The 15962-nt window shown below is 32.9% G+C and overlaps 1 protein-coding gene across 5 annotated transcripts in view; it reads left to right on the top strand.

Moving 5' to 3' along the window:
- The window catches only part of LOC115884542 (aminopeptidase N-like), a 105610-nt gene that overhangs the window by 74341 nt on the left and 15307 nt on the right, over window positions 1–15962 (top strand). For all 5 annotated transcript variants that reach the window (XM_030903154.1, XM_030903151.1, XM_030903155.1 and 2 more), the window contains 11 exons: window positions 919–1079; window positions 4128–4305; window positions 4366–4524; window positions 6942–7151; window positions 8422–8511; window positions 8566–8749; window positions 11070–11226; window positions 11459–11724; window positions 11914–12106; window positions 12171–12330; window positions 14437–14548. In XM_030903154.1, the coding sequence (XP_030759014.1) occupies window positions 919–1079; window positions 4128–4305; window positions 4366–4524; window positions 6942–7151; window positions 8422–8511; window positions 8566–8749; window positions 11070–11226; window positions 11459–11724; window positions 11914–12106; window positions 12171–12330; window positions 14437–14548 (1870 nt within the window). The remainder of the gene's footprint in view (window positions 1–918; window positions 1080–4127; window positions 4306–4365; window positions 4525–6941; window positions 7152–8421; window positions 8512–8565; window positions 8750–11069; window positions 11227–11458; window positions 11725–11913; window positions 12107–12170; window positions 12331–14436; window positions 14549–15962) is intronic.

Below are 15962 nucleotides of genomic sequence, written 5' to 3'. Positions count from 1 at the left end.
CTCACTCAAATCGGAATAACGGTTTTTAAAATATCTGAAAAAATGTGTTTATATTTTTAAAGTTTGAAATAGAATAATGTACTTACAGACGCTAGGATTTTCGATTAAAAAACGGCGTCTAGTTGGTGTGGAAATGATTGTCGGTGACATTCCCCTATATAATTTTATAAATAAAATGACAACTTTAATATATCTATCTAATAGAATCTCGGATCGGAAACGTGCATGATAGGTGTGTCCCGGCCTTAAGGCGGCCGCACATTTCCTACTATCGGATCCGACTATCTGAAACGATTTTGAATCGGACGACTACCGCACACTGCCGACAAAATATTTCCGTTTTATATTTTTTTATAACTAATTAATAATAAAAGAAGCCTGCACTGAGCAACTCACGCATCAAAACTGACAAAAATAATCGTATGTTTGCCCTACAATATACAAAAACCTCGACAAAAACAATGTATAGAACACCTTCCAATTGTCGGTCCGACCAGTACGGCGCACTGCCAACCATCCGACTCAGACGTCCGATCCGATATCGGATCGTAAGTGTGCGATATAGTTAAATAACCTATAGTTTATTTGAGCGTCAGATAATCGGATCCGATAATCGTTTCAGACAATCGTTTCGAATAGTAGGAAATGTGTGCGGCCGCCTTTAATCCATAGACTTAGAATAATATTCTAAGTATATGATTTAATCCTATTGTATTGGGACCGGTCCACGACTATTATACCAAATCGGAGTATATGTGAAGGAGCTAATTTATTTAGATTTGCAATCGATTTCAGGACCGGCTCCGGCACCGATTTTGGCGGTGTGTGTGAAAGCGCTCTAAGACTTATTCTATTGTCCTAAAGAATAGTTATATAAGGGTTATATTAAAAAAAAATAACGCAATGTTTTTTTTTCAGGATAGAAATTCGGCCGGATTTTGGAAATGGTACTACACAAGGAACAGAGACCATCACATTTCAACCAGCAGAAGATACAGATACTATTACGTTCCATGCAAATAAAATAGACATAGACTCGCAATCTCTAGATATTAGATCTTCAGATGGTCAAAATGGTGGTAAGATATCAACTTGTGTCATAGGTTATAGATCATCTATTTTGGATTATTTTAATGATATTTGTATCATTTCTCATTCTATAATATATCTTATGTTGGAGTTAGTCACTCTACTTGCATTTGCATTAAATCCAGCAATTATTTCTGACATACACTCACCGGCACGAAAAACGGGCACCTTAAAATTTTCACGTATTTTAAAGTTTTGTATATTCTGTTCTAGTTGACCGATTTTGATCATTTTTTAAGCAATTTCTAGCTAAATTATTTGACTTTTTAGTATCTCTTTCTAAATTAAGAACCAAAGTTACCGTCTGTCAATTATACGAGGGAAAACAAAATGTTGATATTTTAGTGAAAGTTTGAAATACTCTGTGGAGTATATTAACAAAGCAAGGAATTTAAAAATTATTTTGTCATCTAGGTGTATGTTTTATCGATAGTTTGTTTTTTGGTTCATCTCAATAGCTTCATTTTTTTGGAGATATTTGCTTTTGAAGAAGACAACATTTTTTCGAATTTTTTACATTAAAGCCATGCATTTTCTTTTGGTTCTAGTCGACAAACCTATACTAGTTATTAGTGATACAAGTTCGATACGAATATCATAATGAAACGCGTGTAACGTTTAGTTACACAAGTTTCATTAAAAAGTTCGTATCGAACGTGTATCATTCAAAATTTAATCTACGACGCGACACGAGGGACGATCCCAAGAGATTTGATTTAATTTAAAATATCAGAGATATCCTCATAAAAATTAAAATTCAAAATTATCAGGTGTCCATATTAGTCGACGCCGACGCCGTGGTAACCGTGCTTGTTGATTGTTTCCATTTTGACTTTGACAACTCAATTATTGATGTTCAATTTTGTGTTAAACGTTCAGTTTTAGCAAAAAGCAAAAAATAATATTAATATGGGTGATTTTGATTCTGAAAGTGTTCCTTCAGATATTGAAGGCATTGCGCAAAACGTTGTCGATTCCCTACTTCCCGAAAAATCAAGACAAACGTACGAGCAAGCCTATGTAAAACTTGAAGATTGGTGTAAAGGGAAAGGAATAAAGAATAATAGTAACGAAAAGGTTCTCCTGGCATATTTTGAACATCTTTCAAAACATAGGAAGGCCTTCATCACTTTGGGTATATTATTCCATGCTACGTTCAGTTATATCAGTGAAGAAAAATACAGATATTAGTAAGTACGTCCATTTAATTGCATTTTTAAAAAGAAAATCGGAAGGATTTCGGTCAAAAAAATCGAGAATTTTAAGAAAAGAAGGCATAACTCGTTTTTTGTTAGAAGCCGATGATAAAACTTATTTCCTGACAAAAGTTTCATTGATAGTGGATAGATTTCACTTGCGGGAGCCTGCCGGCGTATCGAGTTGACAAATCTGCAGCTGCATAATGTTAAAGATGAAGAACAATGCATTCATGCCATTATTCCATTTACGAAAACAAAGATATCACGAGATTTATTTATAACGAAGGGAATGTTGAAGGAATAAATATGGTGGAAATGGTTCGAAGATATATAGCTATGCGGCCAAGCAACACAGAGCATACTCGATTTTTTGTGGGTTACAGAAATGGAAAATGTATTAAGCAACCCGTTGGCATTAATACTTTAAGGAAAATGCCGTATAATAATAGCATTGTTCCTAAGTCTTCCAAATTCACAACAATACACTGGACATTGTTTCCATAGATCGTCTGCGTCGTTGCTTGCAGATTCAGGCGTGGATTTATTAACTGTTAAAAGACATGGTGGTTGGCGCTCTAACACATCACAGTGGCAGAGAGGTATATAGAAAATTCCAAAGAAAATAACAAAAAAGTGTCATGTAATATTTTGGGTAACATTTCTGGCAATGATGGGTCTTCAACAAGTTCAAGCACTCAGGAAATAAATTTACTCTCTAAAAACTCAACTCACCTGTCATAGTCTGGAATTAATTTAACCAATTGTACTGATATTAAAATTAATGTTTTCAATAAATAAACGTATTTAGGTACCTTTTTTTGCTTGTTTCTTATTTTAAAATTTGCGTGTTATTATGAATTCATAATAGCACTAGTGCTATTATGAAAGCCATAATGACATCCAAATGACAATGTTAAATGTGTCATAATGACATTGTCGTAGATTAAATAGTGTTTATGATTTATGCAAAGGATTTATTTAATGCCATTGTCATTGAAAAATCATATTATTATTGTCTGTTGGGCAGTTACTCTAACAGATATGGTTTTAAGTCCAAAAGTTGATCTCTACCATGATCAATTAAAGCAGCAATAGCCGATACTTTTTTTTTATCTCTCATGTCAATTCGTTAGAGCAAACCATGAGCAATACTCTGTGGAGAGAGAGTACTCTGAGCAATACTCTGTGGAGAGATACCTTTACCTAGAGTAAAGCAGTAGTATAAACAATAATAATATGACTTTTCAATGACAGTGATATTACAAAAGTAATAAACACTATTTTATAAGCGTCTTGATGAGGACCTAAAATCAATGCTAAAATTGGTGTAAATCGTTACTGTCTTATTCAAAAGCGAATATTATCTCCAATAAAAATAATAAATTAAAAAAAAATAATAAAAAATAAAAATAAAAATATTGTAAGGAATCAAAAACAAACTATCGAGAAAAGGCGTACTTAGATGATAAAATCGGCCCACTAGAAAAAAATATATTAAACTTTAAAATGCATCAAAATTTTAAGGTGCCCGTTTTTTCGTGTAGGTGAGTGTATTTTAAAAGTAAAATACAACAAATAAATACTTGTATCTTATAAAATATGATCGAAAAAAAACGGCGTCATCGATAGCTTTGAAATGAAGATCGCTATCATTTTATATGTAAAATTATATGGGAAATGCCATCGATCGTCATTTAGACGAGCCAACTAGACTCCGTTTTTTTTTCGATTATAAGGTATTGATGTACCGACGATGAACAAACTTTTTTCAAGCGATTTTTGAAATACGAAAAAGTTTCTACATTGAGTAAGAATTTTTCCTTAAAAATAAATTTTTAGATTCTCTACCAATCAGATCTCACGACTACCTAGAAGGACAAAGATACAGGATAGTGGTCGATCAGAAACTGAAAAAAGACAAAACGTACTCTCTAAATTTAAGATACCAAGGAGAACTTAACAATCAGCTGCAAGGATTTTATAAAAGCCATTACCAGTCACCTTCTGGAGAGACCAGGTTATATCTTGGACGTATTTCTTTGATTCTGACACTTACCGGAGGTTATTTTACTTACAGAATCGCTGCCAGTACTCAGTTTTCACCAACTGATGCTAGGAGAGCATTCCCGTGCTTCGACGAGCCGTATTTTAAGGCGAAATTTAACATACGGCTGGCTAGGCCTGGAAACATGTCGACGTTATCCAACATGCCTTTGGAAAGAAGCGAAATATTACCGTAAGTGCCTAGATTAGCAATAATATAAATGTATACAGGATGTCCCAGCTCTCCGAAAAACTCTAAACTAACACAGGGTGAGTGCAAATATTTTTAGGGGTGGTATTTTCGACCCCAAGTATATGAAGTTTTTTTCGCAAAAAAAGATGTTGAAGATCGTGCATTTTCTTATAATTTTTTCTGTATACAGGGTTGTCCCAGCTGTATTCCGGAAACTTCGGTAGCATATTCTGCAGATAAAAATAAATAAAGAAGTTCGTATAAATGTATGTCTTAAAGTACTTAGTTTCGGAGTTATAGGATGTAGAAATTTCATTTTTATATCGATTTTTTCCAAAAAATTTCTGAAGTAAAGTCAATATTTGGATGAAAATTGGTGTCTGGAAGTTTTTTAACATGAGAAATTTAATTTTGACGTCAATATGACTCCTACTTGTACAGGGCGCCACATACATATTTTTAACTGGTTTGAAGAGTAATAACTTCTCGTCCGTACCTGAATAAAACTACTGGAGTAAAAAAATATACATTTGCGACTTTTTTACATAAGAAATGTCTCTTGGTAAAAATCGCTACGAGTAATGGTCGGTAATGGTTCTCCAGATATTTGGAATCGAAATTATTAATACCTGTCATCATTGACATAAATCAAACATGTTGACTAAATAGTTATTGGGCTGAAATCATAAATTTGAAATGATTTTGTGTCAAAAGTTCAACAGAATGCAGAAAATTTTCATCTAAATAGTGACGTTATTTCAGAAATTATTTGGAAAAAATCGAAATACAAATGGAACTTCTACATACTGTATCTCCGAAACTAAGCAATTTAGGACATACATTTATACGAACTTTTTTACTTATTTTTATCTGTAGAATATGCTGTCGAAGTTTACGGAATACAGTTCGGACCACCCTGTATTTTAGAAAACTTTTTAAACCAGCGGAAAATTTTTTAAACTTTTTGGCCAAAGTTACGGCACTAAAAGGGATGCAATAACATAAAAGATCCGGTGGCTATCAACATTTTTTAAAAGTAAATACTTTTTTTTACTTTTAAACTTGAATATTTGGTTTTTTTTTGGACTTATTTGAAAAACGGTAAAGATAAAATATGTTTCTTTTATCGAGATCTACCAGCCCTGAAAATATTTGCACTTGTAAAAGACCTCACCCTGTATATTAGTTGGTTAAAACCTTTTTCTACCAAATATTTCTCTTAATAAACAACAAAGTATTTTTAATGGAATATGTTTTATTAGCTCAGTGGATTTGTTATTAAATTCTCATTCCAAAGATACTTCGGAAGTATCATGTCAGCAAACTATAGCACGGTGTTTGGTTTGGTTTGTTTGTTTCTTCCCTCTTTCATTTCCCTCACCCATTTCCCTTACTCGGTTTTTCTTATTTCCCGCCTCATTTAATTAAGCAAAATATTCTTGTAATATCTTTATTAAATACTTATCTAACATCAACAAAAATAAACAAGAAGATTAACAATAATAATTGAAGATTTGAACATTTATTTGTTGAAGGTAAAAAATGCTAGACTTCTTTGGCTTAAAACCTACATTCTGGAGTTTTAAAAAAGCGACGGGTATGTGATATTTTGATATGTCAGTCTTTTCCCTTAATTCTAGCATTGTCCGTATCATGCTGTACGTAGCCCAAAGAGTAGATGGCTTTTTCTGCCTTGCCATGTCGCTAAAATATGCCATCAAGACTGTCTCCGAAGCAATATTCTTAGCATTTCTTTCGGCACACCATTTTTCGTATACTTTCAATGCTATTTCATATCGCGGCGATATTATTGCCCCCTACTTTTCTCTGGAAGTAAACTGGCTTCTGCTCTTTTTGCAGCTTCTGTAAGTTCTGGTGGAGTACCAATATTAAAGTAGTCTTCATTATTAGAACTTTCCGACAATATTCTGGCTTTCTATGGTATACAAATTCGAAAAAGCGAGAAATTCAAAACTGTCACTTAGTCGTCTGTTTTGCTGTTGAAGATTTGCGCCATAATAACCACTGGTACCGGCAACTATAGATATGGAAATGCCAAAACAGAATGTTCGCATATTTATTTTGTCCCTATTGTTTAATTAATGATGTGGTTGTAAATAAAATGGTATACAAACCTCGGAGGAAAGTTTTCATTATTGTCTCGGGATTTAGTTAATCTCGACTCTACCGCCTCTCGATTAACAATATCAATCTCTCGACAGTAATGAAACACTTTCCTCCTCGGTATGCAATATACTATTGAAACAAAAAGATTGAGGTGGAAATCTCACACAAGGATAGTTGACTTTTTCGGAACACTAACTGGGTCATCCTGTAAAATAATAAGAAAAGATGACTTTGATGAAAGATGCAAATTTTTACATCATAATAACTTACTTTTTTATATCTGTGTTTAGAACAGTGGAAGGTGCCTGGTATTGGGACAACTATCCCGAAACACCCGAAATGCCTACATACTTAGTTGCATTTGTCATGAGTGACTTAATATCTATGCAATCATCCGATAGAAATATTAAAGTCTGGGCCAGAAAAGAATATTTATCTCAGACGAATTATGCTGCTAACATTGCCCCAACAATTTTGAGATACTTTGAGGATTATTTCAGGTAAATAAAATTAAATATTTTTAAAAAAGTGTCTCTTCATTTTCTGAAGGTGTATACGATTTAGATTTATTTCGTGAAGGTGACCATCGAGTTTGCAGTATCCGGTTGCATTGACCAGTTACACTGGTCTGCAAAAAAAATTGTCTCGGGCCCTGGCACCATTTGCTGATTCTCATGTAAAATGACGTCCTCCAAATATAGCTCCTGTTTCCTTACGATCATGTTTATTGATTTTATTACTGAAACTAAAAGAATTTTGGACTTCCATTGTCTTTATTTATTTTGCTTACACAACGTTTCGGTCAGGAGAATCACTGACCGTTATTAAGTAATCAAAGAGTATTTATATCTCATAGTTATTTATTTATCTCGTAGTAATCTAAATCCTAAGACTACTGAGCTTACATACTAGAGCCAAGCATTCACTCTTGAATTAGTTGGGTGCAGTCAAGCATGTTGTCCACTGAGAATACCTGCATTGAGTGGTTGTCATGTTATTGAAATTTCCATACTGGGATTGCTAAAGATTTCATTAATATTAGATATATTAATACGTCCTCTTTAAATTTCCGCTTTTCCATTGGGGTTCTTTGTGGATAACCTTGGCTTCCCACAATTTTATGTTGTGGTGCTTGGACCACACATGATCTGCAATGCCCGATTTCATTGTATTGTCTCTTTGTGTATTTTTTTTATGTTCGTCAAGTCGTCCATGTAGAGGACGTTTTGTCTCCCTAATATACGATTCACCGCACTCAAAAGTTACATAGTAGATGCACTCTTTTTCTTATTTATGTTAGAACACTTCGCAGAGTTCAGAGTAATCCCAGACTTAAAAACAGTTTTAATTTTATACTGCTTGGCTATTCGCCTGGTCTTCTCCGATGTTCCTTTCACATATGGAATCGTTAAGAGAAAGAGATCATCCTCCTCAGGCTGGCGCACCAATGAGTCAGACTTGCAATTGGATATAATATATCGTCTAGGGTTTTTGCAGAGTAAATATGCATTCTTTTAGTTTCAATACTGTATCATTATCTACCACATTCAAAGTTATTTTATAACTATTTCAGCGGGAGAGAAATCTCTATTACCTTTACTCCAAAAATAGCATTGTAGAAGCCAACATTTTTATTGGATTCTTGATTTTGGATATTTTGTATTCAGGAGGCCATTTTACATAAGAATCGGGAAGAACGGTGTCACAGCCGAGTTTCATGAAGACTCAGTGTTAATCAACTAAATTTCAAGTAATTTTATTTTATTCTAGTATAAGATTTCCCCTCCCCAAAATTGATATTGTGGCTCTACCAGAATTCGGCTTCGGCGCTATGGAAAATTGGGGTCTCATCACATTCAGGTAACAACAAATCGCTAATAAATGGACTGTTTTCAATCAATTTCTTTATTTTAGAGAAAGCAACCTGCTCTTTGACAATTATGGTTCAACCGTCGAAGACAGAAGAACCATCGCAACAGTACTATCTCACGAAATAGCGCACCAATGGTTCGGTAACCTTGTCACACCCAAATGGTGGAACGATCTATGGTTAAAAGAAGGATTTGCGACATATTTGATGTACCTTGGAGTAGATCATGTGTGTTTCATTTAACCCTTGAATAAAATGACTAAAGAAGGAGTACTCGTATATGAACAAAATTAGCGAGACCGCGAAAGGCTTTCGATATAACGAACTTAAACAACCCAATTAACATGTATCATATAATTACTTACTTGTGAAAGTTGTTCCATGTTCAAGCCTCTTTCTAATATTCGCGATAATCCCACTCTCATTGAAGTTCTGGCGCAATGTCTTTGTAGATTTATATATTTTACATAAAACCAATTAAAAAATTAACAAGAAATAATACAGATTAAACAGAGAGAATCGTACCAAACTAAAAAAATCAAATGTAAGAGAAACGTCGAATAATTGTGAAAAACGGCATTAGAGATGGCTATCATGACGTCTCTTCCATCTTTAAAGGTGCGTACAGATCTGACGTCGCGAGAGCGAGACGAGCGCCAAATTCCAAATTTGCTAAGTGTGAACGGGTCTCGCGAGACAACCCACGAAGTCGGATAGCATCCGTCCTCTGTCGGTTTTCAACGGCCGATCAAAGAAATCTCGCGGCACAGCCTAGACGTGTTTGTGGAAGGCTCGCTCGATTGCGAGATCTCATACGCCGTGGAAGCTCCAAGGAGAACGGTAGTTTATATCGAAATGAAATTTTGGCAGCATATGTAGGTTAACTAAAAGCATTTTATAAAAATATATAGAATTATACAGAGCGTCCCCAAAAAAAGTTACACATCTAAGTTGTGTTTTTTTCTAATGGAACACCCTATATATTAATTGATTTTCGGGTTCTAGGAAAAAAATAAAGGTGAGTTTTATTAAAGAAGCATATACCTAAAATCTAAGGATTTTGACATATTTCACATTTTGTGAAAATGAAGAGTAAATTTTAAATTTCGATAACAGCTACCTAAATTTTAGTTGACCTTGTATAGCCTGATATTTAATTACAATAACCATTGGTTAAACTAAATTGAAATTTGACCCGAAAAGATATACAGGGTGAAACAAAATTAATATAGAACATTAGTCACTTTTAATAGCAAGTTACTCTTTTATTTTAAATGGAACACCCAGTATATTATTCCGGTGTTCAATGGGGAATTTATATATCTTTAAAATATTATTAAGGCTGCCTACCCCTCACACAAAGATTAAAAAAAACAGATAAGTATTATCTATCGGTCTAGATAAAATCAGTAGCATTAAAGTATTTTATTAATTATTGGTGAACGCACACTACTGCATTCACTAACTAATAGAATCATATCAATTCTTTCTGATGTAGGATAAGTTTGCATTTTGGGTATATTTCTGTGATTTTTTTTTGTTTTAACTGACACAAAATGATAAACTAGTTGTTAAAGTTGGACTAAATTAGACAGCTATCAGATTTTAAAACCTATTATCAAATATTTTATCAAATAATTAAGATCTACTCAGATCAAATCATGTAAATGAGAATATCTAGGAAAATCTTTGTTTGTGGGGTAGGGAACCTTAATAGTATTTTAAAGAGACATGAATTCTCCATTGAATATCGGAATAATATACTGGGTGTTCCATTTAAAATAAGTAAATAAGTAAAATACTTTTGAAGGTGACCAATGTTCAATATTAATTTCGTCTCACCCTGTATAACTTTTTGGATCAAGTTTTAATTTGATTTAAAGTACAATAGTTAATTTAGCTACATATTAAGTTATACCAGGCAAATTCCAATTTAGGTAGCTTTTATTTAAATTAAAAATTGTTCTTTATTTCTATAGAAAATATTAAATATGTCAAAAACCTTACATTTTAGTCATCTTCTCTTATAAAACTCACCTTTGTTTTTCTCCCAAAATCCGAAAATCTATTAATATAGAGGGTGTTCCATTACAAAACAACTTTTTTTGGTGACACCCTGTAGAACACTCTATATTTTTAAAAAGTGCTCTGAATTAACCTACATATGCTCACAAAATTTAATTTCAATACAAACTGTCGTTTTCTTTGGGGCCTCCGGGGCGTATGAGAGGCGCCACCATGTACATAAGTTAAACACAGTAGGCCTCACAGGTCGCAGTGTTTCCGGCAGAGGACGGCCCCTTATTGTGGAAAAAAAAATGTACATAAGTTGCATGGCTCATGGCAGGCGTCTCACAAAAAATGAATGGAATTAGTCTTGCGCTCGTCTCGCTCTTGTTACGCTCTCGTCTCGCGCTTGTCTCGTTAGGTCTGTACGCACCTTAATATACAAATATAGAAAGAATATTTCTGTCCTTTGGTCATTTTCTTTAACGGATTTGCTACAAAATGTAATTTCAATGTCAATTATATATATATTATTTCGTAGGCCGAACCATCATGGAAAATCATGGAAGAATTTATACCCAGTGAAATTCAGAGGGCAATGAGTGTAGACAGACTGGAATATTCTAGGCCTATCAGTTATGAATTTATCAATAGTAGGCAAATCAAACAGGCATTCGACGACATTTCTTATGCTAAAGGTAAGATTGGAATATTGTCTTATATTGTATTTAAATAGTTACAATTTGATAGTTTTATTTTTCTGTAATTTTTTAATTATTTCTTATTACGCGATAATTAGCCTTATTTTTCTACACATTTAAATCTCTCCCAAAGTTATAAAATAACAATTTCTTTCAATTTTTTTTATTTGATGAATATTTTTATTATGTTTCTAAAAAAACTTTAAGGAATAGGTATTTTGTTTTACAGGAGCAAGTATTATACGTATGATGAACCATTTTCTTGGAGAGGACACTTTCAAAACTGGGCTGATTAAATATCTGGAAAAATTCAAATTCGGTAATGCCGATAGGGACGATCTGTTTGACAGTTTGACAGAGGAGGCGCATAGAAGTGGCGCTTTGCTGCCTAATGAGACGGTCAACGAGATCATGAGTACCTGGACTGAACAGGCCGGTTTTCCTGTCATCAATGTCGTACCAGATTATGTAAAAAATACTTTAAAACTTGTTCAGGTACGTTTTAGTAATATGTAAAAACATGTATGTGCACTATGTGCTGAAAATCATTCATATAAAATCATGAAGATTTTATTGTATCTAAATTAGATACAAATATACTTCAATGAACAGATTGTGTGAATAACCCCGTATAATATTTTTTTACTTAACTTAAATCAAATACTTAATCTTCGGCATTTTCAGAAACGATTTTTGTTAAACAATCCCAAACCCAGCGATGATACAAGATGGTGGATACCCATCTCGTACACCAGTAGTAGTCTGACCCAAAATAATTTGGATACCAAGCCCAAGATATGGCTGAGAGGTGAAAAAGAAGTTGTAGTCCAAGTAGATCCCATCGGAGATTGGTATTTGTTAAACTTAAATTATACAGGTATACAAGTTATCTTTTAATAAACTGATTATTGCATATGTGAACCAAATGTTTCAATTTGAAGGATACTACTTGGTAAATTACGACGAGAAGAACTGGAAAAGATTGAGTGAAAGGATAATGGCAGTACCAGCGCTAGCCAGAGCTCAACTCATTACTGACGCGATGGATTTGGCACGTGCCAGCCAACTGGACTACGAAATTCCACTTCGTATGATAGCAAGGTTATTATACAATGTATAATATATATTTTTTTATACAAAGTTTATCCAAATAAAATAATATTTTAAGATCACATATACAGGATGGCGCCTCTCATACGCCGCGGAAGCACCTAGGAGAACGGTAGTTTATATCGAAATGAAATGTTGGCACCATATGTAGGTTAACTGAAAGCATTTTATAAAAATATAAAGAATTATACAGGGTGTCGCCAAAAAAGTTACACATTAAAGTTGTGTTTTTTCTAATATTCCCTATATTATATTAATTGATTTTCGGATTCTAGGAAAAAAATAAAAGTGAATTTTATTAAAGAAGCATATACCTAAAATCTAAGGATTTTGACATATTTTACATTTTGTGAAAATGAAGAGTAAATTTTAAATTTCGATTAACAGCTACCAAAATTTTCGTTGACCTTGTATAGCCTGATATTTAATTACAGTAACCATTGTATGTTAAACCAAATTGAAATTTGACCCGAAAACTTATACAGGGTGAGACAAAATTAATATGGAACATTAGTCAAGTAACTAAAAAAAGTTTAAAAGCTCCTTTATTTTAAGTGGAACACCCAGTATATTTTCCGGTGTTCAATGGGGAATTTATATCTTCAAAATATTATTAAGGTTTCCTACCCCTCAGACAAAGATTTTCCGAGATATTTTAATTTTTATGATTTTGCGTCAGTAAATCTTTATTATTTGAAAAATCTAGGTGGCTGTGTAATATATATTTTGTTAATTTAACAAAAATTAAAAATTGTATAGTAAAATACTCAAGGGTAATAAAAAGATACACGTTTAAAACATGTTTTAATTATTACAGAATTAAAACTAGATATAAACCTATAATTATGCGACAAAAATTAGCCAGATGAAATCAAATGCTCAAAAAGGATCCTTTCATTTTAAAAGGCATTATGTGGAGTTCTACCTCGAAAAGCAGCTACAATAATTTCTCTCATGTTGTCGACACTAGGTCGAGTTTTGTAAACACTGTCTTTAACATATCCCCATAAAAAAACAGACTAGATAAATCAGGAGCATTTAAGTATTCTATTAGTTGGTGCATTCACCAACTAATAGAATCATATCAATTCTCAGTTTGCCTTTTCGGCAAATTTCTGAGAAATTTTTTTGTGTGTTGTAACTGACACAAAATGATAACTAGTTGTTAAAATTAGACTAATTAGACAGCTATGTTGAAGTAACGTTAGACATATCACAGCCACCTAGATTTTATTAAATAATAAAGATCTACTCAGATCAAATCACGTAAATGAAAATATCTATGAAAATCTTTGTTTGAGGGGTAGGCAACCTTAATAGTATTTTGAAGAGACATTAATTCTCCATTAAATATCGGAATAATATGTGGGTGTTCCATTTAAAATAAGAGAGTAACATGCTTTTAAAAGTGACCAATGTTCAATATTAATTTTGTCTCACCCTGTATAACTTTTGGTATCAAGTTTTAATTTGATTTAAAGTACAATAGTTAATTTAACTACATATTAGACTATATAAGGTGAATTCCAATTTAGGTAGCTTTTATTATAATTTAAAAATTGTTCTTTATTTCTAGAAAACGTTAAATATGTCAAAACCTTACATTTTAGTCATATACTTTTCTTATAAAACTCACCTTTATTTTTCTCCCAGAATTCGAAAATCAATTAATATATAGGGCGTTCAATTACAAAAAACACAACTTTGATATATAACTTTTTTGGGGGACACCCTGTAGAACTCTCTATATTTTTAAATAAAATTTAATTTCAATACAAACTCTCGTTCTCCTTGGAGCCTCCGCGGCGTATGAGAGGCGACACCCTGTACAGGGTGAGTCTTAAATAAGTGCCAATATTTTTAGGGGTAGTATATTTCAATCCCAGAAACACGTCTATGAAGCGTTCGCGAAAAACTTAATTTCATGATTTTTTCATGAGATGTTTGATATACCTAAATTGTACCATGTAGTATACATAACACAGTATTTCTATAACTAAATCTAAGTCAAATTAACACAAAGATCCGTATTAATTCTAATAATGGCTACTGCCTGTATTTATCAAAAGCCAACACTAAATTTTACATTATTTTCAGAATGGCTGTCCAAGACGAACAAATAATGTTCATTCCCACAGCCGTAGCTTTCGACAAATTATCATTTCTTAGTGACATCTTATACGACACTCCAGCTTTTGGATTATTCGAGGTAATAATGCTGTTCAGTTTGTCATTGACTAATAGAATTTCATTTAAAAGAAAAAAATACTTTGCACCACATTGCACCAAAATACTTCTAATAAACTTAGCATCATAAGTTTTGCAGAACCTCACAATTAGTGGAAGAAATTAGTGGTTTCAATTAACGTAGAAGTTTGTTCCTTTAATTTCAATGTAAGCATTCAGAACGTCAAAATTAGTGGTAGACATTTTCAAGTAGCAGAAAAAGTTATCAAACTTTTAACTTTTTCACTAATAGTATACAGTACATCTGCTGGATCTGGGTCTATGAAAGGAATGCGGACAAAAAACATTTAAATAAACAGCAATATATTTTATACGTCGATTTGACGAGTGCGTCACCGCAAATCGCTCCGCCCACTCATTTTATTGGCTACTTGCAAATTTGTTGAATTTTTATTGATGGGACGCTTCGTCTATTTTTTTACGAAAAACATCGAGAGAATATCGTTTCCCCTCTCACGGATACCCCGTAGCTACAGCACGGACAGACGTACTGTACTTCAAAGTTTGCGAGAAATGTCATTTTGGCCTTTGATTATTTTCCGTCAAGAGAAATTGTGGTTAGAAATCAAGGGTTGATTTTTTTATAAGCTAAATATTAGGCTTTCTCTGTGGATAGAAAACTGACTAACGCAAGCTAGCTGTTTCTAGGATATCCTACTAATTTTAATTGTGTTTTTTAAACATTGTGAATGATCGTAAACTAAAGCTTCATTCAGAACCTCCCAATTAGTGAAATAAATTAGTGGTTTCAATTACACTTTATACTTTTTAGTTTACGATCATTCATAATGTCTAAAAAACACAATTAAAATTAATAAAATATCCTGGCAACAGCTTGCGGTAGTCTGTTGTATCCATAGAGAAAACATAATATTTAGCTTATAAAACAATAAACTTTTGATTTCTAACCATAATTTTTCTTGCCGGGTGATAATCAAAGGCCAAAATGACATTCCTCGCAAATTTTAAAGAATAATAATTATTGGAAAAGTCAAAGGTTTGTTAACTTTTTCCACTAATTGAAAATTACTGCCACTAATTATGACGTTCTGAATGCTTATACAACTAATTGAAACTACTAATTTATTCCACTGATTTCGAGGTTTTAAATGAAGCTTAAAATGTATAAAGTGTAATTGAAACCACTAATTTATTCTACTAATTGCGAGCTTCTGAATGAAACTTAAGTCTCAATAAAATTTAGGTATGATCATTCGCTTTTTAATTCTAAAATGATTAAGGCGCCTAAATATATAAATAACGTTGATTTTACTTTCTAAATGCACTATGATCGAAAAAAAAAACGACGTCAAGTTGGCTTGGATCGTGACAGTCGCAGTACAATTTTACATACAAAACGACGGCAATATTCATTC

This window comes from Sitophilus oryzae, unplaced genomic scaffold (assembly GCF_002938485.1).
Source record: "Sitophilus oryzae breed Bouriz unplaced genomic scaffold, Soryzae_2.0 scaffold_302_pilon_pilon, whole genome shotgun sequence".
In the NCBI taxonomy this organism is placed as follows: Eukaryota; Metazoa; Arthropoda; class Insecta; order Coleoptera; family Curculionidae; genus Sitophilus; species Sitophilus oryzae.
This window is presented reverse-complemented; position numbering and strand designations above follow the sequence as displayed.